This window comes from Geotrypetes seraphini, chromosome 5 (genome assembly GCF_902459505.1).
Source record: "Geotrypetes seraphini chromosome 5, aGeoSer1.1, whole genome shotgun sequence".
NCBI lineage: Eukaryota > Metazoa > Chordata > Amphibia > Gymnophiona > Dermophiidae > Geotrypetes > Geotrypetes seraphini.
In genome coordinates, this window is record NC_047088.1 from 96290266 (window position 1) to 96318033 (window position 27768).

The window sequence follows — 27768 nt, forward strand, 5'->3', positions numbered from 1 at the left end:
CCTTACCCCCAATCCAACCAGACACCTCTAACCACCCCCTTCCCCATACATATCTCTAATATCTAGAGACACCACCCCCAAATCCCCAAAACTTAAAAAAAAAAATGCATTTTGTGCCTGGGCAGGAGAGACACATAAGGAGGGCCATTGGATCACTAGAGCATTTTTGTTTATATAGTGGGAAAAGGGGAAACATTAGGCCACTAGGCTATTAAAAAAAAAATAAATATATATATATATATATATATATTAGGGGAAGAAGTCTGGGTAGGGTGGTCAGGTTGGTGGGAATGAAGGAGTGTCACTACACACCTCTTCTCTCAACTAATCTTTCTAAGGCTGGCCTAAACTTGCACGAGGGGAAAAAAACTTTTTTTGTTCATGAGAATTGCTATAGAGTGGATAAGGACCGCATTACTAAATGTATTAGTGCGGTCTGCACTAATGATTTCATCACCCACACTAAAACCACTGGAGCATTCAGCACACAAAAAACATGCATGTAAACCCAGCAGTAGTTATGAGCTTTGGCCCCCTGAGTGTCTGAATGCCTTTCTCCAAGCAGCCTGTCTCCACAGCTACTCACCCTCACACCCATATAGAAAGGGATGGCAGTGACCCGTAGTTGTTCTGTAGTTTCCCGGTGCACATCTGAAAGTTCAAGCCATTGATGGTTCTTCTCTTGCCAGGCTTGCAATGTCTCCTGAGCCATCAGAGGTGGAACTGGCAAGAAAAACAGTAGCATAATACCATAATTAATGATGGTATAAAAAGCGCAGCTGGCCTATCAAGTTATCCTGTGTAGCCTGCTAAAGATATGTCTTAACTGGCAGTCACAGGCTCTGACCATCTGCATGATCTTGCCTTATCCAGAAAAGTCTTTTCATCTTCCTGCTTTGCATTCCAACATAGATCTCCACTTAAGCATGGGTGCTGGAGGAAACTAGTGGGGATCTGTAATCATCATAAAGTATGACGGCAGAAAAGGGCCGACGGCCCAACAAGTCTGCCCACTCAAGAACCCTCCCTCCCAACTAGTCTGCCTACTCAAGAAACCTTCTTCCCTGGAGTATCTATCGTGTGAGCCTAACTCTGTAGTACTCCCACTTGTTTGTCCCATCGACTCTTGAAGTCGAGCACGCTACTGGCCTCGACCACCTGGCGTGGAAGATCATTCCATCGATCAATCACCCGTTCGGTGAAGAAGTATTTCCTGGTGTCACCATTAAATCTTCCTCCCTTAAGTTTTAGTGGATGCCCTCTTGTCGCTGTGGGACCCTTTAGAAAAAAGATTTTCTCCTCCACTTTTATGTGACCAGTGATGTATTTGAATGTTTCTATCATGTCCCCCCTTTCTCTGCGCTCCTTGAGAGAATATAAGCGCAGTCTGATCAGGCGTTCTTCATATGGGATGTCTTTAAATCCTGAGACCATCCTAGTAGCCATTCTCTGTATCGACTCCATTCTTTTCACATCCTTTTGATAATGTGGCCTCCAAAATTGGACACAGTACTCCGGGTGAGGTCTCACCATGGATCTGTATAACGGTAGTATGACTTCCGGCTTTCAGCTGATAAAGCAACCCAGCATTTGTCTGGCCTATGCTGAAGCTTTCTCCACCTGATTAGCAGCTTTCATATCTTCCCGGATGAGAACTCCCAAGTCATCAGTCATCCCATCTTGATCAGTCAGCAATACCAGCATGGCCAGTGCCTAAACATCCAGCCTTCTAAGTATCCTATGTATCCTGCCAGACAGACTAGGTTACGTCAGCATCTGTGTTTCCATTAAGACTTTAATTACATAACTTACAGCTTTCTGGACAGACTGAGCTGCTAGCTCATTCTACAAATTATGGCCTGTCAGATATTAACTTGTTAAGGGTCAAAAGATAAGAGTCATGTGTTTGACATACTACCTTTCTGTGGTACCACCAAAGCGATTTACATGTTATATACAGGCACTTTCTCTCTCTGTCTCTAGTGGGCTCAATCTTAAGTTTTGTAGCAACATAGGAATCTATATAGCTTCTAATATTTTGTATTAACAGGGATCTAATAAACCATAAACCAAAGATATAATTATGTTTCATAACTGATCATTTTCTTTCCTTTAGTCACAGCAGATGAATTCAGAGATGAGTGATTTGTCTCCATCTACCAACAGGCAGAGATAGAGAACACTAAACTGAGCTCTGTCATATATGGGATGGTAATGGTATGCTCACTAGTTAGCCAGTATTCATCATAACAAAACAGCAGGGTTCATAGGAAAAGGCAGTCAGCAAATAACTCCCTCCTCACAGTTGTTGAATCCATATCCAGGTTGTTCACCAGTCAAATCCCTATGGAGAACCGGGAATACAGAAAGGAATCAAAAGGGTGGGACTCTGGATTCATTTGCTGTGACTAAAGGAAATAAAATTATCATATCTTCTTCCTTATAGGCAACCAGAGGGCATCCGTTCAAACTCAAGGGTGGGAGATTTCATGGTGACATCAGGAAATACTTCTTCACCGAAAAAGTGGTTGATCGATGGAATGGTCTTCCACGTCAGGTAGTTGAGGCCAGTAACGCACTCGACTTCAAGGGACGATGGGATAAACATGTAGGGTTCTTGTTGAGGAAGGGTTCTTGGAGTGGGTTCGCTCCGGGAAATTCTTAGAGGAAGGGTTCTTGTTGAGGGAGGGTTCTTCGAGTGGGAAGACTTGTTGGGCCGACGGCCCTTTTCTGCCATCATACTCTTTGTTTCTATCAGGTAGATGAATCCAGAGACGAGTGGGATGTAGCAAACCAGTTCTTAATAGGGTGGGACAGTGAACAGCTGTCAGAAAGAATGACCTGAAATCATGAGCCCTGCCCTCAAAGGACAAGACTGGTTGCCCTCCATACCAGGAATTAAACCACTAGAGCAAGGCTACCAAAGTTCAGATTGGAACTAAGCCAAGACTGACATGTGGGAGGAAGATCTGCACTCTACCTCTAGGTACAGTGCTGCAGCAAGGATATGCATGCTAGAGTCAAAGAAGACATGTAGGCCAACAGCCAGTGAAGAATATTAACCTGACAGAAAGAGCTGTTGCAACAGCCGAGGGACCACTGGAAACTGGAAATGGATTTGTGGGCGGTAGCCCAAAACAGGGCTATGTTTGACAGTCTGTGGCCGTGCTGGGCTCCTCACTGGAGCAGTGGACGGTCCCAAGAGCTAGAACAATGAGTGACATCTAGAGCTGGAGCAGCCTACCACAAGTAGCATTGGAGAAATGCTGCCCAGCAAATGGATCTGCATTCTACATCTAGCAATAAAACCACACTCACTGTCCTGAGAAATCATGTCGATTAGCCCAGTGGAGCCACACTCCAGCCAGAGATGAGGCTGCGTAATAGGCAGCTGAAGCTGGGCTCTACAACCAGAGAGGGAGCCTTGCCACACAGTCTAAGGAATCCATGCTCTCCCCCCTGAGATGGTGCCAGGCCAAGCTCACAACTAGGGCTGTAACATACTGGTAAAGGAGGACCCATACCAAACTGGCAGCCAAAGCTGCCATGTAGAAACATAGCAACATAGAAAGATGACGGCAGATAAGGGCTACAGCCCATCAAGTCTGCCCATACCATTGACCCCCTTTTAAGTCTACTGGCCCCCTTAACTCTACTGACCTGCTCTATTAAGTCTATATCCTAGCGACCTCCAGAACCGAAGCAATGCCAAATTGGGAGGAGGAGCCATGGTCTACACACATAAGGTATAAACTACAACAAAATACCCCAGCAGTATATATATAAATATATCATAGAAAACCAGTACAGATACTGCTATTACCCAGCACTACACTTCTAAATATAAGCCCAGACAGCTGAAAGGGCTCGGGTCTCAGAAACGGAGCCTACGCGCAGCAGTGACAATCACAAACTGAGGAAAATCAGTGTAGTATAATCGCTCCAACTCCAATCATTGACCCACATGCATATATTTTTTTACTTTTTCCTCTCACGTCTATCATCTGAGTCACTGCAGGAGCTGGATGAGCTCAAATTCTCTTTGGTCTTAGGCATTCTTTTCGACAGAGAAACAAGGATATGCAAGGATATCTGTCGAAAAGAATGCCTAAGACCAAAGAGAATTTGAGCTCATCCAGCTCCTGCAGTGACTCAGATGATAGACGTGAGAGGAAAAAGTAAAAAAATATATGCATGTGGGTCAATGATTGGAGTTGGAGCGATTATACTACGCTGATTTTCCTCAGTTTGTGATTGTCACTGCTGCGCGTAGGCTCCGTTTCTGAGACCCGAGCCCTTTCAGCTGTCTGGGCTTATATTTAGAAGTGTAGTGCTGGGTAATAGCAGTATCTGTACTGGTTTTCTACACACATAAGAGACACATCACCGAACCATCAGGCAGAGGCGCGTCCAACATCTAGAGAAGGAGCCTCTTAACATACCCAGAGAAATAGCTAAGCAGAGTCATGCTATACCTCTGGGGCTGGAGCTGAACTGAACAGCCAGGAGATGCCTAGTTCCACATCGAGATCCAGAGCCCTGCAGTACCAATAGGTACACCTAAGCTCTACATTGAGAGGTGGAGCAATGCTGAACAGATAGGCGGTGTCATGCTGCATATCCAAAGATGCAGTGAGGCTGAACTGCTGAGTATAGCCATGCTCAAGGGCCAGTAATAGGGCTAAGCTGAAGTAACTGGCAGAGCTGCATCCACCATCTCACAATGGAGCTCTGTTATACCGTAAGGTGGGTCTGTGCATCCCGTCTGGAAGGGGAACTCTGCAAAACCTCCCGAAGGACTCCGCATCCAAGGCTGTAGGCTGGTAACAAGGCCAGGTGGAGTCACACTCCCAGCACAATAGTGGGGAAAGCACTGTATCGCTAGATGGAGTCAAGCTGAATATGCAATGATGAAGTAGAATTGCCTCTCAAAAAGATGCCCATATATCAATGGATGGAACTGATGTGTATAATAGTCCTGCTGTTCTTCTAGGAAAGGAGCCGTGGCCGAAGGCCAGAGATATCAGAGCTCCACATTCTATGGCTTCACAGTGTGTGCACAGCCGGGTGATTACCAAAACACAAGGCAGCCTCTCGCTCAACATCTCACAATGGAGTCAGTCTGTGCAGTATCCAGAGATGTAGCAGAGAGGAAGCTGTTATCAACCCTGAAATGAACCTGCTTGAGAATGAGCCAGAGAATCAACCAACAGTGATCCAGTTGTTATCTTTAGTGCATCTAGCCCATACTTGTTTGATAAATTCCTTGCAACTCAGCCTCCCCTCCAAACCAAGAATAGACAGCATTTTATCACCTTATTTATTACATCATCAGTCATCATTTCTGCTCACTCCTTATTCCATTTGTGAATCTGTAATCGTCACCTCCTTGTAACCGGATCCACCATCCTTCTATGTTAATGTAACTTACTTCCCATTGCCTTATAGACCTCTTAATGGTGAATTTGTCTTAAAACTCATATATATCCACCTGCAACTATGTAACTACAATTTCCCATATTACTATATGGACCTCTTAGCTTGTAAATCGCTTTGAACCTGTTCTAGATAAATGTGATACAGAAATTCAGATTAGATTAAATTAGATTTTATTGTCAGCAAGCTCTCAGCATTGCCAAAATCCATAATAATTTTACCAGAACTGTAGATGTCTCGAAGGAGGGGGGGGGAGGGAAAAGATATGGAGATGGAATCCAAAGTAAAGTTGCTAAGACCTGTTTTTACTCATTAGTGCACCAGCAGAGTTCCAAAGAAAATAGGATATAGGTACTCCGTAACGCCCAGAATGGTAATGCACCTTCATCTGCGGGTTTCTTACCTTTCTCAGGGTTGTGCGTGAAGAAGCGTTGAAAAAGATCATGGCGTATGGGAAGGGAATCAGAGGAAGTGTAAGGGAGAACATCTTCATGTCCCACGTAATCCAGACCTACAGGGGAGAGGGAATGAAATGGAAGGTTGAGATAACAGAAAGAACGGAAAGAAGTCAGCGTAAGAACAAGACAGAAAAAGAGAAAGAAAAAGAACATGGAAATGGTACAAGAGACCCTGCTCGACAGCAAGATGATGAAAACATAAATAAATAAAAAGTTGGCATAGAACCAATTAGCACCAGTAGAGCAGAGACCTCGTCTTACCTGGAATGGCATATAGAGCCTGACTGTCAGCATGGCTGGCAAGGAAGGTCACAGCCTCAGTTTGTGCTCTCTGTAGACAAAAGACCAAAAGGTTTAGTACATGGAGATGGGATAGACAATCTCCATGAGATTGCAAGAGCAACAAGACAAACAATCTGGAATTAGTAAGGCGGTGTCTCAAGACAAGGAAAGCATGCGAGGGTTGTTTTGCCCTTACTGCTTTGTGTACATGTTTACATTTATTTTGTATTGTACTGACATACAAACTGACCTGATTTGGTCCTATAAAACTTTAATCCTTAAGGTTAAAATGTTGACCATGATTCCTTTGATTCCTTGAGGCCTACTTTACTTATACTTCAGCTAGATGAAACATTTGACCCTATTAGTCAATATAGAGAACCTGGTAGTCAATTTATATCTCTTGCAGAAAATCTTCATCTTGGTTCTGCAGGCAAGGTCCCAGAAGACTCCTCTCCCCCTTTACTGCCCCTGCATGCCTACTGTCTTTTCAACAGATCTATATTCTGCAATCCAATATTCATCACTTCAGCTTCATCCTGCATTTACTATACAACTACAAAAGAACAGAACAAATTAAGATTTTGGATAGATTACCTGCTATTTTTGTTTCAGTTTCCTGCTTGCAGTAAGTCATCTTGTGTTACTTAACAATATTAAACATTTAGAATCAACAGAGACTAAGTCTTCTCTATGAATGCTGGACTAGTTTAGCTTTTTGTTGAATCCTACACAAGGACGTCTATAAAGAATGACATGAGAAAGATACCGAGGTGCGTAGCAAAGGAAATGAGGTCTGGAGAACAAAAAGAAGAAGTCCCAGAGTGTGAAGCAGGATGAACTTCAGGGCATCTGTGGAGTTTAAAGTGAGGAGAAGGGAAGTCACGTGACGCTATGCTCGGAAGAGATCGCCGAGGTTAACTTCTCCTGCTGCCTCCTTTTAAACCCAGTCATTAAAATTGCTCCTGCACCCTGAAAACAGTATCTTTTGACCAGCATTACCTTTTGTTATTGTCTGGTACTGAAGTTAGAGTTTTACTCAGAGAAACAGCGACAAAAACTTTAAGAGCTCTTACGCTGGAGAAGATAAGATGGTGGCGCCTGTTAGCTCTACTGCCCTATCTGTCAGCTCTGCATGTCAAAGCAGCTCCTGATTTATCATGTTTTACAAACAAATTCTTCAGACAATGTAACTTTACTCTTTTCTCAGTTGCATTATTCTCATCGGTTTACCATCTCTTTTGTTTATGCTGTTATTACAATTTGGAATAATTTACCTGCTCAATTAAGGACCAAAGCTAATTTTTGGAGATTCTATAAAAGAGTAAAAACTCTTTGGTATATTAATGTATAATTTTTGTAAAATTAATTTTTTAATTATGTTATAAGACTTCCACAGACTGGGGAAGTTGAGTTTGAAACTGTTGAAGAATCAATCAAGAACTAGTACCACATTTAAATATGTTGGGTTTTTTTTTTCTTTTCTCATTCCTAGAGGTCTAATTCATATTTCATTAATGAAGTTATGTCATTATGGCGAGATGCATAGTTTAATTTAGAAAGCTACAATATCAAAGATTAAAAGTTATGTTTTGAATCGTATAAAGGAGATGAAGGACTGGGAAGTGAAACCTCCATCCTAGGGGAAATTCTATGATGATAGAATTGTGTAAGTAGAAACCTTTGCTGAGAGACTATTATAAGTAGGGTTAAAAAGAGTGATGTGAGGAAAATGTATTAGTGGAAAATATGATTTATAGAAGGGATAATATGGATGTCAGCAAGTAACTAATACAATGTTAGATATATTTATAGAAAAGAAAATGCAAGTAGACTTGAATGTGTGTATGAAGAAAAAGGGAAGTGACAGTATGTTAGGAGAGGCAAGAATTATAAGTAAATGAGACTTTAATTTGGGGAGATTCTTGGTTAGTACCTTACCAGTTAGTAGGACGCCAAGAACTCCCAAGACCTTAATGTTTAAATTACACTTTTATGTCTGGTAATTATTTTCTTACCTTCCTTTAGAGATGGAAGAAAGAGCTAACCTGTTCATGTAGTTATTCAGGGCAAACAATACCTCATTGGGGAACAAGTAGGATAGTTCCAGAGGAGAAAGTGGGGGATAAGGGAACATGTATTCAGTATCAAAATACTGTTCTAGAGAAAGGGTTTGGATTGATTGTAATCCACAGGACATATAGAGGGGACCTGTGGCTGAGCTGGTCTCTCCACATTATGCAATATGCACTGGTCCAAATATAGTAGACAATGTAATTTATTTATTTTCTCTGAATGAAACTAGTGACTTTGGGAAATCCACTGCTTATTCCTAGGATAAGCAGCATAAAATTTATTTTACTCTTTGGGATCTTATGACCTAGATTGGCCACTTTGGAAAACAGGATACTGGGTTTGATAGATGTCCTAGTATGGCAACTCATGTTATGTTCTAATGTCGATGGAATTAACTCTCCAATTAAAAGTTCAAAACTTCTGTAGTAATTAGAGGCATGCAGTGGACATTGTTTTAATTTTATTATACATATATTTCTATACTGCACAATCCAGAGTTCTTGGCAGTTCACAAGAGAGCATACATAATAAAATCAAACAGACAAAACATAAGCATAAACATAGTAACCTGCTGCTTGACATTTCTTCCTGTAGGTGTCCGATATTCAAAATTGGATGAGTTCATCATTTTGGCTATTTAGGGCATGCCATGCTGCAGTTAATTATGCATAATAGGACATTACCTCCTATCCCATGACTTTCTAATTTCCTCAGAAGTCATTTCATAAGATACTTTGTCAAATGCCTTTTGAAAATCCATATACGCAATATCAACCGGTTCACCTTTATCCACATATTCATTCACCCATTCATAGAAATGCAGTAGATGGTAAGGCAAGATTTCCCTTGACTAAATCCATGGTGGCTTTTTCTCATTAATCCATGCTCATATGTTCTGAACAGAAAAACAAAGAAAGGCAAGGGGGATGTCTTTACAACCCCAAAAAAATCTTTATTAGAAACAGTAGGTCCCAACAAGGATCCCAGGTTTGGCATGTAGAAGACACCTTCTTTAGGGGACACTGTGCTGAAATGATGCTGATTAGAAAAACTTCTTAAGCGGTGGAACCGTGCTGGAGGAGCTACTAACTCACTAATCAATCACATATAGAGAACAATCTTTTATTGGGAAATAGCAATAGGTGTCATGTTAGTATACATTTAGGAAATTTAAGACAAGAGATCCTGGTTGAAGACTCTGAACTAGCCCTTAATATTTCTTCCAAGTGAGCTGAGAGAATTATTCCAACCATCTCTGCAAATAAACAAAGGTCAGGTACCAGGTGGAGGTGCAGAATAAGTTGCACTCTTCACTTATATGTACTGGGCATGCACAACAACAACATATGCTGAGACCATGATAATGTCAGATCACTCTGTCTCTAAGATCTGAACTAATCATGAAGTGCCAGGAAGACACTGTGTCTACTTTTACCCGTTTACAGCCAATGACATATAAAAGATATTATTGCCTATGGACACAACACTATACAATAAAAGGTTTCCAGGATATCAGACAGTAGAAGATTTCCAGCAAAGGGACCGGAAAAAGGTGCCATAGAGGGACAGATCCTAGCCAAGAAGAAGAGCCAGAGGATCTTGCCCTAGACCACAGTGATCAGCTTCCATACAGAGAGATATCTTTATTGGGAATACATATATGCATTTTGTGGCAAGCATAGGCTAAACTGAATACTTTACTGTTGTGACATTTATGATTATTTTAAGTAATAAGCCATTGAGTATTTATCACCAAGTGAAATAAAGAGAAATGTATTTATATGAGTTGTAATGTCTCTGGAACTCAACCTTGTTCTACTTTATCCCTACATACAAAAGTTCAGTTTACTAGTGCACCAACACTAATATACAGCCCTCAAAGATACTTTTCTCCAACAGAAGAGTGAAGCCCTGGATGGGAGTTGTGTGGAGGTCTTCTGTTGGGGAGCAGCAGAATGTCTAAACACTGAGGTACAAGAAGCTTTAGGTTTGGAAAGATCAAAGACAGCACTGTCAGCATTACATTAGTGAGGGTTGGCATATCCAGAGTGCAAGCAATGGATTCAGGGATATTATATTGAACAATCTGACCCTGGGAATGTTTGCAGATAGACTGAATGGCTCTTCCCAATCTACGTGTCTTTGCAGGATACTCTACATCAAGGCTGCCCAAGTCCGGTCCTTGAGATCTACTGGCAGGCCATGTTTTCAGGATATCCACAATGAACATGCAAGAGAGAGATATGCACACCAAGAAGGCAGTGCAGGCAAATCTCTCTCATGCATATTCATTGTGGATATCCTGAAAACCTGGCCTGCCAGTAGATCTCGAGGACCAGACTTGGGCAGCCCTGCTCTACATGTTTGGGAGCATCCTGCAAAGCCCTGGACTTTCAAAAGATATGATAATGACAGGTGCTTGAATATAACAAAGGAATTCCGGCACAGAATAGCTCCAGCTACCAGGTCTCCACAAGAGTCACACCCCCTTGTCAATTAAGGGCCACTGTTTCAAACAAATATCATATTGTGGTAGAGGAAGATACTATTTTTAGAGCAAACCCAGATCTATAAAGACAGGCTGCAACACCTTGATTGGACCTCTTGCTTCTTTCTGTTCCTCCAGCCTTTCAAACCTCTGCAGCTACCATTCAGACACACAGGACATTCATTCACACAGACGGTCTCTGCTCTGCTCTCTCATACGCACCCAAATTCTGACCCCCCAACCTCATTCATTCAGGCAGGACAGACACACACACTGAACCTGCTTTGAAACTAACATATGCTCTGTATTTGTAATAAGCCTATTCTTATATTATTTGCCTTTTCCAAACCAGTCCTAACTACTGTCTCATTACTTTACTTCTCATTGCCTCCAATGCCTGAACCCGGGAAACCTCTAACAATACAGCAGTCAGTTATCAATGGGCACAGTGGGTGGGACAAAATGGCCCTTTGACAACATTTTAGGTTTATGAGGGATCTTCAAAACATTTCTGCACTTTTTATTTTTTAAAACACTATTTATTAAATATCTCAAAAGCAAGTTACATCACTTTTTCACATAATCACCCTGTTTTGCCTGACTGACTAGTCACATGACATTCTTTTCAACATGCCCTTTTATCACTTCTCCCGCCCCAACCATTTCCTGCAAAAATATGAAAATGTGCAAACTTTTTGAAGAACCCTCTCATATGTATGGATTTTAACTATATCAATGCTTGTCAAACACAACTTGGTCATGCTGGATACGTGATATGTATTATGCAATCTCAAAATAACAGAAACAAAAAAAAGATTCTTGCTCACAAATAATTAACCAACAAACTGAGCAAAATCAATACGACAAATCATTCAGATTATCATTCATTGATGTGAGTGGTGAACCTCAAACACCCATATACCGATAACAATGAAGTGTCTTTACTGGGGTAAATGATCATCAGTTCCCATTTACTCACTGGACACTACTACATTAAATCTTCAATCAAAAAAAAACCAAAACTTTTTTTATATAAAACACTTTATATAAGGCTTTACTCACAATGTGAGGGCAGTCGCGGGCATCCACCAAGACCTGATAATAGGGATGAGTCCGTCCCTTCAACTCTTTACTGCCATGAATCTCAGGTTTCTCAGGGCTGAAAGAGGTGAGGGGGAAGCATGAGCACATTACCCAGAATCTGATGTTTCTCCAAGGACTATAACAACAAGTTGGGGAAGATGCCAGTTTGTGTTGGGTATACTGGTATGAACATGGTAGTGTATGTATAAATGATAAATAAAAGTACAAGATTTAGCTAATGTTAGCAATTACTATCTGGTTGCATATATCCTACTGTTTGTAAAAATAATGGAGGGTTGATTTAAGAAATATCATAGTACAAAGACACTAGTCTCTGCAATAATTGCATATGGTCAGGAATTGTTATGGAAGGGCCATGGGAAGATTAGGTTCTTACCTCGATAATCTTTCCAGTATAAAAGAACATGAATCTTGACCAGTGAGTTATTCACCTCTATATGAATCTTGACCAGTAGGTTATTTACCTCTATCTGCAAGTTTGTGCAGAAGGAATAATCTATAGCTTTTCAGCTCTTCCTCTTGGGGCAGTGGGCAGTCTCCATCTCCTCAGTTCATACCAAAGCAGTTGATCACCCCTAAAAAAGAGGAGAAACAACAAGCAGGGCATGGGGAACAACCCAACCAAGTCAAAAGTATTTTCTGCTCTGCAACAAAGTCAATTAATTAAACTCCATGAAACTTTATACAAGCAAAATAGACCAAAAAAGCCACCTACCCGAGTGCAACCAGCACTCACATTTATACAGCTATTATACGCACTCCCACAGACTTTGCCATAGCAACGATGAAAATCATTTGTCACCTCAAGATAACAGAGAAGAGCTTTCCTCACGTCCAGTAACTCCAATACTTTGTCATTTATCTTTACAACTGCAATCTAGAATGTAGGCAGTTGGACTTCCCGATTGACATGGAACGCAAACACCGCCTTTGACAGAAAGAAAGGTGCATGTGTAGACACACACCTGCCTCTGTAAATCTGAGAAATAGCTCTCTCCATTACAGAGCCTGAAGTTCCAATATCCTTCTTGCTGAGACGATAAGCTACTAGGAAAAATATATTGATGATAAGATCCAGCAGTGACGTCTCTTGCAAGGGCTTGTACGGGGCTCTACTGAGGACCTGTACTATAATGTTAAGTTTCTACTTTGGAGATGGTTGTTGCACAGGAGGGTATAAACACAATGCTCCCTTCAGAAATCTGAACACATCAAGATAGAAAGCCAAAGACTCATTCCCCACTCGAGCCCTAAGGCACAAGAGGCTTGCATTTGTAACTTGAGGGGACCAAATGGCAGGCTCTTTTTTAAGACTATCCTGAAGAAAAGACTGCAGAAATCAGGGCCCTAAAATGCTCCCTTTCTGTTCCGTCATGGTTTTAGCCACCTTCAGGAAGCCTCCCAGAGCTCTATGACTAGGATCCTCATGTCCAGGTGCTATGCAAAAGATGTGGGTTGAGACCAGACCCCATTTAGAAGAGGAGGGTTTGTGTGTGGGTGCTTGTGTGTGTGTGGGTGTGGGGGGGGGGTCAGGGGTCTATCTTTAATTCTCAAAAGGACTCCATAATGGCTCTTCAGCAAGTCAAGGACTTAAAGAGTTGGCAAAGGGATGCTCTCCCTGGTCTATGGCCGATTATTGTCTACTGGTCCTCCGTATGAGAGTGCCTCTCCCACTAGGAAAGCCTCACTTTGAGATAATAAGGTAATTAAATCTGACCTCTCATCCTCCGAGTCCCTGTCTGATGGACCATCAGTCTCCAGAATAGCCTCCACTCTCAGAGAAGAAGTGCTCTGAGCATCAAGGGATGCCTGTTCGCTGGTCTGCTCGCCAGCAGACCTAACAGGTGGAGTTCTGCCTTGTGCATAAGCCTACCAGAGAAGATTAATTAACTCTGGGGTAAAGGCCTGAGTGGACAACTCTCCTTCCCCCTTAGGACAGAGTAATCACCTTTTCTTGGGCTGCAAAGCATCTATGCCCTTACAGTGAGCAGGACCACTGTTCCAGGACTCTGGAAATAGTTTCATTCCCCCCTGATGGGACCCTTTACCCTTCTCTAGAAGACTGCAGAGGGGCTAAGCCCGAAGCTCTCGTCCCTCCATCCTGTGCCACGCTGCACATGGCGTAAGGGTGCTCTTTAACCGCCCATCCAGAACAAATAAGGCATGAAATAAGGGCATTAAGATCTGAGGACTCCATCCCTGTCAGTTTTGAGGCAAAATGAGGTGTTTTGGAAAAGTTAGAAAGCTTTTTTGAAAAAAAAGCAGAAAATTCAAGTTTGCATTTTGGTGCCAAAAAACAACTTCTAAACACTTCAGGGCTGACCAAAAAATTCCAAAAATAGGATTTTTCAGGAGAGGGTCCAAAGACCTAGCTGCAGAAACAGTCAAAACACACTTTTCAAGACAACCCCCCTCCCCTGATTTTCCCCATAGGCTATCAGAACCTATACCCACAAATCACGTACTAGGGAAACGGTGCTGCAGCTTGCTTCATCTCCCTTAAATTGTAGTTGGATCTGGAAAGGTTCTCTGCTTCATGCTGCCAGTCAGTTCCCATGCTGAGATCTTTGGGCTACCAGTCAGACCTCAGTTGAAATGATCCTCTACCCCATCAGAACGCGATGCACGAAGTGGAAAGAGTGGGAAGTAGGAAGAGTTGGAAAGCTGGTACTCTGAGCCCCAAAGAGCCGCTATTGATGCCTAACAACCAGAGCTCAAGCTCCTGACCAAGTCAAAGAAGCAAGCAAGTGCTGAAGGCCCGGAACCCTGAGCTCCACAAATCCTCAGCAGGCTGGCTGTACAGGTCCCCAGAGGAATACAGCTGTAAGCTGCAAACAAACGTCTGCTCCTCTTCGAGCAGGCAGAGAAGTCTCTTTGAACTGGGATCTCCTGACACCACACAAAAAATCCGAAAACAAGCTGAGAAAACACAGCAAAATAATGAAAAAAAGCAGATCAGATCAGAAACACACCTTCATGCTCACTTGCAGACGAACTGAAGGGGGCAGCAGAGACCATGGAGGAGGAGGAAGAGTTGAAAAGCTGTGATCGACATCTTCTGCAGTATGCTCACGATCACAGATGGATAACCTTATGTTCAGCATACCATCCCTATTATACTGGGAAAAAAAGTATTAAAACAGCTGTCAAACTAACTGAAAAAAGTTGGTGGGGACAAAAGTCCAAAAGCAATTTGAAATTTTTTGACCAGGCACACCCCTAGTCTTTTATCAACTTTGCACACCTAGATTAGGCCAATATTGACTATTCAAAACAAAGAGAGTTGATCCCAAAAAGTCCACAGAGAGAAGAAGAGTCCAAACCAAAGCAAAAAAAACACTGTAGAATAACGATGCTCCTGAAATGGACTTTAATATAGAGTCAAAGTTCCAATTTAGACAATAAATTGCTCCACATAGAAGATAGTAAATAATCCACATACAAATCGTGAGGACCTAGTCTGCTAGTACCGCAGGACCCAACACGGTCTGCGTTTCGACAAGATGTCTTATTCAGGGGTCCCTGAGAATCCTATGTTGATAAATAGGTGGAAATAATTTCTCTGTGGGTCAAAGATTTTCCCTTGGTTTCCCTTACTCTGGAGCTGTTGTTTAACTATCATGATTAAAAGAAACCAAGGGAAAATTTTTGGCCCATAGAGAAAATTTTTCCACCTATTTATCAACATAGGACTCTCAGGGACCTCTGAAGAAGACATCTTGTCGAAACGCGGACCGTGATAGGTCCTGCACTGCTAGCAGAATAGGTCCTCACGATTTGTATGTGGATTATTTACTATCTTCTATGTGGAGCAATTTATTGTCTAAATTGGAACTTTGACTCTATATTAAAGTCCATTTCAGGAGCATCGTTATTCCACAGTGTTTTTTTGCTTCAATATTGACTGTTCTTCACAAAACAGTTCTGTGACATGTCCTAAGGAAGTTCACAGAGCCTGATTTGACCAGACTGTGCTTGGGACTCTGACTCAAGAATATTTACTTTCTTATTCTTTAGCTACTCCACTATAGGTTTGGGTTGTTATCGTACTGAAAGGAACTTCTAGTTTCAGCTTTCTTATTTATTTAAAATATTTTTTGAACTGCCTATAACTAGGCAGTTTTACAAAAGAAATAATCATATAAAAATATGAAAATAAAAAATAACAGCACATATTATATAAACAATAACAACAGTTCCTTCATATCAGCCTTGCAGAGGATAGCAGGTTTTCCCTTCAAAAATGTTGCTATACTTCTCTGTTGTCCATCTTGACCAATGCCACAGTCCCTGCTGATGAGAATTATCCTCCTACTATGATGCTATCATCACCATGCTTCGCAGTAAGGATGGTGATTCTCTGGGTGATATGCTCTGTTGGATTTGCAACAAAATATAATACTTATTTAGGCCACAAAAATTATATTTTAGTTTTGTCAGATCATGAGACTTTTTGCCCATGGCTACAGTAACTCCTGAATGTCCCTCTGCGTAATTCAAACATGACGCAAAAGTGACATTTCTTGAGTAATGATCCTTCTTAACACCCCACCATAAGAACATAAAAGAGTTGCCAAATACTGGAACAGACTAAATGTCCATCAAGCCCAGTATCCTCTTTCTAACAGTGGCCAACCCAGGACACAAGTACCTGGCAAGATCCCAAAGAGACAGATTTTATGCTGTTTATTCTAAGAATAAGCAGTGGATTTTCCCGTCCATCTTAATAATGGCTTATTGGCTTTTCTTTTATGAAATTATCCAAACCTTTTTAAACTTTGTTAAGTTAACTGGTCAGATTTGTAAGGTGCTTAGGATATTGTTGTTATATGTACGCTTTGACCAGTCTTGACCATGGAGCCCTTCAGCTCTTTCAAAGTTGCCATTGGCTTCTTCATTGATTTTCTTTCTCCATCATCCACTTTGGAGGGAGACTGATCTAGGCAGGATCTTAGTGTGCTATACATCTAACACTTCTTAATTATCTTAATTGTACTCCAAGGGATATTCAAGGTCTTTGCAATTCTTTTATATCCATCCCCCAAGCTCTTTTGCCATCTACTGGCTGCTCATAGTGAGGACTCTGCTTTGAAATGCACTATCCAGTAGACAGATCCAACAAGAACTGCCAAATTTATTATCAAGTTGATATACACAGCCAGGACAAATGCACTTGGTGTGTGGTTTAATGGAAGACTAGGTTTATACCTTTAATAATCTTCTGTTAGTCCCTGGAGGATTCTATACACTAGATCTGGGCTGCCCAAGTCCGGTCCTCGAGATCTACTGGCAGGCCAGGTTTTCAGGATATCCACAATGAATATGCATGAGAAAGATTTGCCTGCACTGCTTTCTTGGTAAGCAAATCTCTCTCATGCATATTCATTGTGGATATCCTGAAAACCTGGCCTACCAGTATGTTCAATCCCAACCCGCAGTCCAGGTATTGCAGAAATCCGCAACTGAGTACATGCTCCACCCCCTTAGCCTGAGATCTGGTAAACAAATCCAGTTAAGTCCCAAAGCCAAGCAACATACCTGAACAAATCCATGACAAGGGGGTAAAGGGGAGAATCCCCATCAAAAGAAGTAATTCATGAACTGGTTTGCTCTGCAAAATATTAACAAGTGATAACAGGCATAAAGGCAACTCAGAAAAACATTAAGGAACAATGTAGTACTAACCTATAGTGTGCAGCGAGCACCCTAAGAAAGACCTTCGGTAATGGGAATACTCACAGTAACTCCCCACAGGATCTGGCTGGAAAATCTTCAAGCCTGTAATGAGAGTAACCGAGGCAGAAAGGAGCAGGCTACTCCCAACAACTGAGTGAATACAGAGATGGCGGATCATATGGAATCCTCCAAGGACTAACAGAAAGAAGATTATCAAAGGTATAAACCTAGTCTTCCATTCTGTTAGGTCCCTTCTGGATTCCATACATTAGGTGACATAAGAAAGCCACGTTAGCTAGTGAGGGACAGAAGAGCCTGCCCTCAAACCCGAGGTCGCCAAAAAATGGCATCAGAACATGCCGCCACAACCACTCAGTAAAATCGGGTAAAAGTATGAAGAGAGGATCAAGTAGCTGCCCTGCAAAGTTCATCAAGATGAATCACGTTAGATTTCGCCCACGATGCAGCCACACTTCTCGGCAAGCATGCTTTAAGTGAAATCGGCAGCTGCATGCCGTGGGTGATATAAGTTGCAGAAATGGCCATTCAAATCCATCGAGTGATCGAGAACTTGGATGCTGGCCTACCATGGCGAGGCCCAGCATTTATAATAAAAATGAATCAGATGGCCTGAACTCTTAGTCCTCTCCAAATAACGGAGCAAGACCCTCTATACATCCAATTTGCTTAAGATCTGAACCTGTTGGATGAAAAGCAGGCAACCTAACCTCCTGGTTGGCATGAACACCGAGACCACTGTCAGCAAGAAAGAAGATACAGTATGGAGGAAAAACACTTGTGTCCGTACTACAGAGAAAGGGTTCCCTGCACGAAAGAGCATAAAGTTCCAAAATACACTGTGCCGAGACAATGGTGACCAGAAAAAACTGTCTTATTAGGTCCAGATGAAATTCATCCTATAGTGGTTCAAAAGGGGCATCACCAAGGCCCTGCAAAACAATGGTAAGATTCCACGAAGGGAAAGGAAGACATAAGGGAGGATTCAGACAAAGCACTCCCCCGTACACATTTGGAAGAGCAGTAAGAGAAATAGCGCCTCTGTGTACTCGAAAACATGAAAGGCCTGCAACTGGAACTTTCAGGGAGGCCACTATCAGAATTGTATCTAAACCCTCTTGAAGGAAAGTCAGGACTACCGATTTGGGAGCTTTTTCAGGCTCCACCTAATTCCTAGCAACCCACTGTGGGAAAACCTTCCAGGCTTTGGCAGAAGAAGCCATAGGAGAGGGTTACTTCTAACACATAGAGGTCAAAATAACTACCTCCGAATAACCGCATATCATCAAGGCTGAGCGCTCAAGAGCCATGCCATAAGACCAAAACACCAAGGACACTGGTCCCTGAAAGAGAAGATATCGATGAAAAGGGAGCCAGAGCTTCTCGTCCTGCTGAAGACAAACGAGAACCGCATACCACAGGCAGCAAGGTCAAACTGGAGCCACTAGAGACAACAGGATAAAATGTGTCTCTGTCCAGCGGAAGACCCAACCAACCAGAGGCCATGGAAGGAACATCATACAGGCACTCGAGGGCCAGCCAAGGTCAAACCAAGGCATCCAGCCCCAGCTTCCTCGTTGGTTGTCGACCGAAAAGGTGCCTGGCATCAGACTCCAGAACGGCCTCTGGGCAAAATTTTCTTCGGAAGGCACAAACCCAGTCTGGCTCCCCAGCTCAAGAGGACATGGAGGACGCAAAGTCCGAAGCGCCCCCTCCTCTCCCGGCACACTATGGCATGCGATACACAATCGCTGATCTGGCGCCAATCCAGCGCAATCAATGTCCATATTCAATAGATTAGGGGATGGAAAGTAGTGCTGTCCGATTTCCAATTTGAATCGATTCACTGATTCGAATTGGGCGAATCGGTTCATTTTTTAAAAAATCAGCCATGCCAATTCGGTTGCCAACCCTTGCGCCCTGAAGCAGGAGCAGCAGTACTCCCTCTTGCGCTGGCTGTCCACTGCCGCTACCGCTTTAGGGTGTGAGGGGCCTTTGCAGTATCCTCCAGCTTCCCCTCTAGCCTCCCGCTCTTACCTTAAGATAATTGGTAGCCTGCAGAGAAAATCACGGTGTTGTAATGATCCTTGCAGGCTGCCGTCATCCTCAGCCCTACGTTGGCTCTGCCACTATCCTGCCCCTGATGTCAGAGGAGGGGCGGGACCACGGCAGAGGGAACGTAGTGCTGAGGGCAACAGTAGCCTGCAAAGATCGCTACAGCACTGCGATCCTCTCTGCAGGCTGCCGATTATCTTAAGGTAAGAGCGGGAGGCCAGGGGGAACATGCAGGCCTTCGAGGGGGGGGGAATGCAGCCATCAAGGGGGACAGGCCTTAAAGGGGGGTGCAGACCTTCAGGGGAGGGGGGCCCTGGTGTAGAATTATACGGAAGGAGGGAGGGGGTTCAAAGAGACGTGCATATACCAGACTGGGGGGGAAGAAATAATGGGTCTAAAAACAAAGTAGAAGGAGAGAGATGGTGGACAATGGGATTTAGGGAGGGAAGGAACAGAAAGGGAGAGAAGTTGGACACAAGGGATGGTATGGAGGGGTAGGGATAGAGATACTGAATAGGAGGGTAGTTGAGAAAAGAAAGGGAGTGCTAGTGGACTCTGGGATAGTGGGGAAGAAGGGAGAGTTGCTGGATGAAAGGGTAGTTAAGAAAAGGAAAGATGGAGCATCTGGGAATGGTGAGATCTATTGCTGCAGGTGTGGGGAAGGAGACAAAGAAAGGTAAGATGGCAGACCTCAGGGGGAGGGAAGGGAAACGGAAGGGGAGGACAGAGTTGGAAGATGGATTGTTAGTACATTTTACTTCTCAGCTATATGGCAAGAAAAGATGAATATTTTGAAAAATGGTGTAGGCTTTCCAGATCCAATGCATCACGTATAGAATTCATGCTATATTATGTACTCGCATATATAGGAGAACTTAAGTGTGTACACAGATATACCATCTACTTACAAACATCCACAAGCATGTGAAAGAATAGGCAAGTAAAACATGAAAGCATGAGTGCGCTTGTGTGTGTTTTAGTATGAGCGCTTCCATAGATATGTTAGTATTCGTATTTGCTGCCAGCTCTCATCCACTCAAAGTGTTTGGGTAAACAAACAACAGCATGCTGTAGGTTCTCACCTAGTCACGGTGCACTTGGTGATATCTCGGTCATACAGACGTGCCAGCCATGGGAAGAGCACTACACCACGGTACCCAAAGACCTTGTGCAAGAAGAGCTATGTTCAGGAATGAAAAGGAGACATACTGAGAATGGGGGAAGGAAGTGACAAACAAGGTTCATTTTCTTCTGAAGTCAGGAAGGCAGTGAAGGGCCATATAATTAGAAAAATAAGCAAGGAGGAGAAAAAGACCTCAGTTCAAGCCATAAAGGACCAGGGAGCACTAAAACGCAAGTACACACATTAGTACAAGCACAAGTCATAAGCCATAAAAAAAACTCCACCTGCTATTCAATATATAGGTCCCCTCCTCAACAGAGCTGCACACTCGCACGCCTCCAGCCACCGCACGCGCCTCTAGCTAGCGCAGGCGCCGTGGGGACTGGCACAGAAGCACACCTCACGCCGCCAGGAACCGCGATCTTTCAACAGCGCATGCGCGCTTAGCCTTTTATTATAGTTGATATAGGTTCCCTCCTCACCAGAGGTCAGGTACTGCAGAGTCTTTCAAAATAGTGCTACAAAGTTCCACACAAACAGCCAAAACTAACAGCGCAAGAATCACAAAATCGCCACTTGTGCTGCTTTTCATAAGACTGTGTAGGAAACTATCAGGATTATTCCCCTGAGGCCACAGTTTGCCATAATGTAAGCCGAGCAATTTGTGGAGTATTCCCCCGAGGATGCGCCTAGCGAAACAATAAGTGGTGATTTTGTGATTCTTGTGCTGTTAAAGTTTTGACTGATTGTGTGGAACTTTGTAGCACTATTTTGAAAGACTCTGCAGTACCTGACCTCTGGTGAGGAGGGAACCTATATCAACTATAATAAAAGGCTAAGCGCGCATGCACTGTTGAAAGATCGTGGTTCCTGGCGGCGTGAGGTGTGCTTCTGTGCCAGTCCCCACGGTGCCTGCGCTAGCTGGAGGCGCGTGCAGTGGCTGGAGGCGTGCGAGTGTGCAGCTCTTTCAACAGTGCCTGGCGACGACCGCCTTAGAGTCGAGCCTAAGGACTGCCGACCCCGCGGTACCGCACCTGATCGCTGGCTGAGGCACTGCCCGAGCTGCTGGATGCTTCACATGTTCCTCGGTACAGGGGCGGGAGCGTGGAGATCGGGTCTGGGGAAGAGGAAGGTTGGTTGTTGTGCGCTGTGTTTTTGCCCCCCCCCCCCAGCTGATGAGGAGTCGTAAAAGGTTCTGGGTTTCAGCTGCCAGTACATCTAACTCTTTCCTTTAAAGTATAAAAGCTTGGAAAGGGTAAGGGAGCCGGCCAGAAACAAACATGCTGCTGCACAGAGAAGTGGGGTGGGGGAGGGGAGGGAAATGCTGCTGCACAGGGAAATGGAGGGGGAGGGAAATGGAGGGGGGAGGGAAATGCTGCTGCTGCACAGGGAAGTTGGGGTGGGGAGAGGGAAAGGGGGACAGGGAACAAACTTGCTTTGCTTTAGGGGGGGAGGGATGTGCTGGGGGGCAGGGAGCAATCTTGGTTTTCTTTGGGGGGGAGAGAGAAGGGGGCCACGGAGAAAGACAGACAGACAAAGGGGGCCAGGGAGAGACACAGACAGAACAAATGACAGACAGACAGACAGACAGACAGCATCCAAGGAGAGAGAGACAAAGAAAACAAAACAGAGAGACAGACATCTGATTCTGCTCTAGCACCCGTTAATGTAACGGACTTAAAGACTAGTATTGTTATAATAAAATAGCAGGTAGAGTTTTTTATGACCTATGACTGTTATGGGATCACTTGTTGTGCTTGTACTAATGTGTGTACTTGTGTATTAGTGTTCCCTAGTACTTTGTGGCTTAAACTGAGGTCTTTTTCTCCACCTTGCTTATTTTTCTAATTATATGGTCCTTCACTGCCTTCCCGACTTCAGAAGAGTGGATCTTGTTTGTGATTTAAGTGTTATCTCTACTCTTTCCTTATATAAATTTCTTGGAGGAAGTAACCACATTAATCCCAGACCAGCAAAAAGTTCACTGTCACAACATTATGTCACTGTACTCAAATGCAGCTGCCTATATGGCCCAGCTCCTTTAGCCACCATAGGTACGTAGGCTGTCTGTAATATCTCTGCTCTTTCCGCTATACCATTCTGGTGCCACGAAATCAAAGTATTTGAGGGTTACCCTCTCCCTCCTCTGTCTACCGGATCTACAGTCTAGATATCCAGTATTGTTATTAGCAGGTCAGACTAACTCTAGAGCCTTCTGCAGTTTCAGTCTTCAAGGCAACGCCTTTCTCTCCATCTACTGAGGAGATTTTCTCAGCCATCATCTTTTCTAGCTGATTTATACTAGTGATAGAAAGCTGAAGCTGAAGGAATGGAAATATACTGCCCAAACATGCTGGAGGTTGAGAGAGAAGTAGTACATTGCTCCAGACTGATGTGGAGAACTAATAGAAACAGGATAGGCATAAGACTAGTAAAGATCCAGGGTCACTTGTTACCTATTCACCAGTCTGAACATCTGGGGCTGCCTTACTGGAGGAGCAAAAAAGCAGCCCAAATCATTTCTCTATCAGATGTTGCATCAGGCTGATGCTTATTTACCGTACTTATCTTGTAGCACAGGTATGGGAAATCTTTAGTCCATGAGGGTAACACCAAGTCAGATTTTAAGGATATTTGAGGAATATGCAAGAGTTTGATCTGTATACACTGGAGGCAATCATTCAAATCTCTCGTGCATATTCAGAATAACCCAAAACCCAAAGTGTGACCCTCAAGGACTGAAGGTTCCCTACTGCCCCTGCAGTGTTTTGAATGGGAATGGAATGGGGACTGGTATTCAAAGCAGTGGGCACTAGTGGGTGTAGAGGCAGCAGTTCTACCAGTGAGCCATGCTCCAAGTAACTGCTCTACACGTCTGCCCCATGAAAACATTGCTTTTAGAGAATGACACGGGGACAAATTTTTCCTCATCCCCACGGGAACTCATTTTCCGTCCCATCCCTGCAAGTTCTTTTTCTGTCCCTGCCCCATTCCTGCAAGCTCTGTCCTCATCTGCACAAGCCTCAAACACTTTAAAATCCTAAGTGTTTGAGGCTTGTGTGGTTAAGGCAGAGCTTACAGGAATGGGGCAGGACAGGGACAGCAACAAAACTACAGGGAAATTGAGTTCCTGCAGGGGCAGGGGAAATATGTCCCCGTGTCATTCTCTAATTGATTTCTCAACAGAAGAGGCAGAAACAGCATGTGCTGAACATGTCAACTAATGCATACAACTTGTGTGGGTTAGCTAGTGGAGTCTTGAGCCTGGCAATCCTTTATCAACACATAAAAGATCAGTTAGTAGCTTCTTAAGACTGAGGAACTAAGGTATTTCAAATTAATATTTTAGGGCTCTTTAGTCACCTACCAGTATAACTGCCTTCTATTTTATTGTACTTATATTTCAGAAGTATGATGTTTGCTAATTGTATATGAACCTGCTCCGCACAATTACTTCACATGCAAAAAACTGCTTTGTGGTTTCTTTATAATTCAGCTGTCTGCCTAGAGCAGTGGTTCCTTACCTTGAGGGTCTGCATATCATGGGTGAGAGGAGAGAAGAAAAGGCAACAGTGCCCTAGAATCCACCATGTACCACTCAATGAAAGGGGAGAGGGAAAAGAGAGAGACACACACACAAAACCAAAGCCATCTTCTTTATTGTCCATCTACCAAAACAAAGAGGAGCTGGAGGTGACCAGGTCTTTCTATCTCAAAGTAAGCCATCACCTGCACCTCTACCACCAAGACAAAGATGCCCTAGAAAAAATCTCTAAAATGTAAAAATGCTATATTCCTTCCTTTCAATAAAATCACTTTCAATAAAATCACTTTCAATTCAGCGTATTAAATACTCTTTCAGAGCGGGACCTAAACAACTAATTCATCACATCAACTACACTCAACATTCATGATCCTTTTCCTATGCCCATAGCTGCATCAAAGCCTCAGTGGTGACTCTTTTCCTTTGTTGCAAAAATATGCTATGTCTTAACTTTTTGTGCAAACAAAATTTTACAGAATGACAAATTTATTCATATACAAAGGGTTTTAAAAAAAAAAAAATTGGGGGATTAAAGCCACCCTGGTCAATGTTTGTCTACTGCTATTTTTTTATCCTTGAAATGCTTCCCATGCTGGACTGGCCTGGTTTGGGGCTAGTGTGCAGGTAGTATTCAGAGACCTGGAAAGAAAGCAGAAGTGATCAGTAGCGAGTGACATTTGGCAGGCATGCCTATAGCCTGTGGCGCAAGGTTCCAGAAGGAGATCTGTTTCATAGCTCCTAGCATCAGACTTCTGATGCAATGTCCAAATGAGGAATAGTCTGTGTTTTAGGAGGGAATCGCATGAATGAAGGCTCATTAGTGGTTCCAACTGAACTGACAGAAAAAAAGAAATAAGGACCTTAATAAATTTGGAAGACAAAGTAAGATCTGATTCACCAAGCTCTTTTCCCAAACCCAGCATTGGGTAAGAGCCATAGTGGATCAGGCCCTATGAGAATAGTTTAAGACATAAGAATATAAGAATGAGAGTACCCAGGAAAGGGACTTGGGGGTAATGGTGGACATGACAATGAAGCCGACGGCATAGTGCGCAGCGTGCTAAGAAGGCAAATAGAATGCTAGGCATAATCAAGAAGGGTATTACAACCAGAACGAAAGAAGTTATCCTGCCATTGTATCGGGCGATGGTGCGTCTGCATCTGGAGTACTGCGTCCAATATTGGTCGCCATACCTTAAGAAGGATATGGCGATACTCGAGAGAGTTCAGAGGAGAGCGACACGTCTGATAAAAGGTTTGGAAAACCTTTCATACGCTGAGAGATTGGAAAAACTGGGACTCTTTTCCCTTGAGAAGAGGAGACTTAGAGGGGATATGATAGAGACTTACAAGATCATGAAGGGCATAGAGAGAGTAGAGGGACAGATTCTTCAAACTTTCGAAAAGTAAAAGAACAGAGGGCATTCGGAAAAGTTGAAAGGGGACAGATTCAAAACAAATGCTAGGAAGTTCTTCTTTACCCAACGTGTAGTGGACACCTGGAATGCGCTTCAGAGGGCATAATAGGGCTGAGTACGGTACTGGGGTTCAAGAAAGGATTGGACAATTTCCTGCTGGAAAAGGGGATAGAGGGTGTGACAGGGAAGCTCCTGTCACAGGTCAGAAAGCAGCCAGACCTGCCCAGAATAAAGTCCTTAACCCTGTATCCACCCGAACAAGGCAGGGACACCCTGCTGATAAACACAATCTAGCTCAGGCTGTAAGAAAGGGAAAAGAGTAGGTTGTGACTCCGTCCAAAATTCAGGCAGGGGGGGCAGGGAAAGCTGGAAAGATCCCCTATCAATCCTTTCCCCGAGTCAGGGAGAAACCTGAAACCCACTGTGCAGAGTGAAAAATCTCAAATAGGAAGTCAGCTGAGGAAACAGGGAGACACAGGTAGCTCTGATTGGGGAAGCCACACAATGCCGGGCTATCCTAGCTTCCAGAGGCTGCCTAAGCCCCAGCAGGGAAGATTTGCCAAAGACCCGTTCACAGGGAGGAGCAGTGTGCATCCAGGGAGGAATGAGGAATGGCTGAGTAACCCACAGGAAGCAGGGCTGGGGGATTATGCTGAGGTAAACGTTCCCCGAGAGCTAACCTGCATGCAGAGAGGGGGATGGGAGGAGAAGCCTGGAGTGAATGTGGGGGTGGAAAGCCCAGGTTCCCAGGAATGTGAGTGGGAAATGTACAGTGACCCTGGGGGTGATGTGTGTGAGGAGGACATGGACCTGGAAGAGTATAGTGAGTGAGGGTCCTGTATTGTCCTGTGAAAAGAGTTTCTGCCTCGTTTAAACCTGAGCCGAAGCAGGGCTGAGGCAGCCCTGCCTAATTGAGTGAAAATTGCTACAGTAAATAGCACAGTATTCAGAGTCCATGGGAGCAGGAGAAAAGAAGGATAAGGGTCATATCGGGAGGGATTGAAGACCTTTAAATTAAGGGAGGCTTGACCGCACAGCCTATCTGGTGGGCTGTGAAGGCTCCGTGGGGAGACAACAGTGCTAAAGCAAAGGAAACAAAGTTAATCCTGTTAGGACTGTGAATGTGAAAACAGGAGAGAGGTGAGAAAGCTGGCACAGGCTATGCTCTGCCTAGGGAAGGAACTGAAGGCAAGAGAAACTGCTAACCCAGACGGGGATGTGGGGACAGTGAAGGCCCTGACCCCGGGTGAGTTTTTTTGGGGGGGATTTTGAATTTGGATTAATTTTGTAATGATGACTGAACCAGTTCCTTGAGCAAGCCTAATGTAAAGCCCTGGACTGAGCCATATAAGAGAACGAGCTGGGGCTGAAAGAAAGTCCAAGACCCCAAGTCTGATTGTTTTTCTTCCTTTTTATTTGGGACACTAATAAACCTGATGCTGTTTTCCAGAAATCCGGTATCCAGATTTTTCCTTCACTTGACCATATAAAAGGCGTTACAAAATTCTTGCCTGCAGTCCGAGCCGGGCTTTCCTATACCCTTGGGGGACTGGCCCGGTCACAAGGTATATAGATAGAAGATACTACACAGGTCCTGGACCTGTTGGGCCGCCACATGAGCGGACTGCTGGGCACGATGGACCCCAGGTCTGACCCAGAAGAGGCATTGCTTATGTTCTTATGTTCTTAATAGCCCTACTGGGTCAGACCAATGGTCTATCAAGCCCAGTAGCCTGTTCTCATGGTGGCCAATTCAGGTCACTAGTACCTGACCAAAACTCAAAGAATAGCAACATTCCATGCTCCCGATCCAGGGCAAGTAGAGGCTTCCCCCAAGTCTTAATAACAGACTATGGACTTTTCCTCCAGGAATCTGTCAAAACCTTTCTTAAAATCAGCTACTTATAAACAGTTGCTTATAAAATTACCTAAAGGTATGCATGTACCTACCATGGGAAAGTACATGAGTTGTTATGTACTTAGGAATTTCTGTAGGCAAAGAACAAGAAGAGTTGGGTAAGAGCAGCAATTATGTGCATATCCTGTAAAATACATACATATGTCCTTAAAGTGGAAAAGATTATGTCTGC

The 27768-nt window shown here is 43.6% G+C and overlaps 1 protein-coding gene across 4 annotated transcripts in view; it reads right to left on the reverse strand.

Moving 5' to 3' along the window:
• LOC117360500 (polymerase delta-interacting protein 2-like) overlaps nucleotides 1-27768 on the reverse strand; it is a 72989-nt gene that overhangs the window by 35546 nt on the left and 9675 nt on the right. For 3 of the 4 annotated variants that reach the window (XR_004539429.1, XR_004539430.1, XM_033944336.1), the window contains exons 3-7: nucleotides 20676-20773; nucleotides 11803-11899; nucleotides 6156-6225; nucleotides 5840-5947; nucleotides 587-723 (exon numbers count right to left, since the gene is read on the reverse strand). Coding sequence is in view for 2 of the 4 variants with exons in the window: in XM_033944336.1 (XP_033800227.1) it covers nucleotides 587-723; nucleotides 5840-5947; nucleotides 6156-6225; nucleotides 11803-11899; nucleotides 20676-20773 (510 nt within the window). In the remaining 2 variants the exon portion in view is untranslated. Of the gene's footprint in view, nucleotides 1-586; nucleotides 724-5839; nucleotides 5948-6155; nucleotides 6226-11802; nucleotides 11900-20675; nucleotides 20774-27628; nucleotides 27668-27768 lie in introns of all 4 variants that reach the window. The other variant, XM_033944338.1, reaches the window with a different exon arrangement.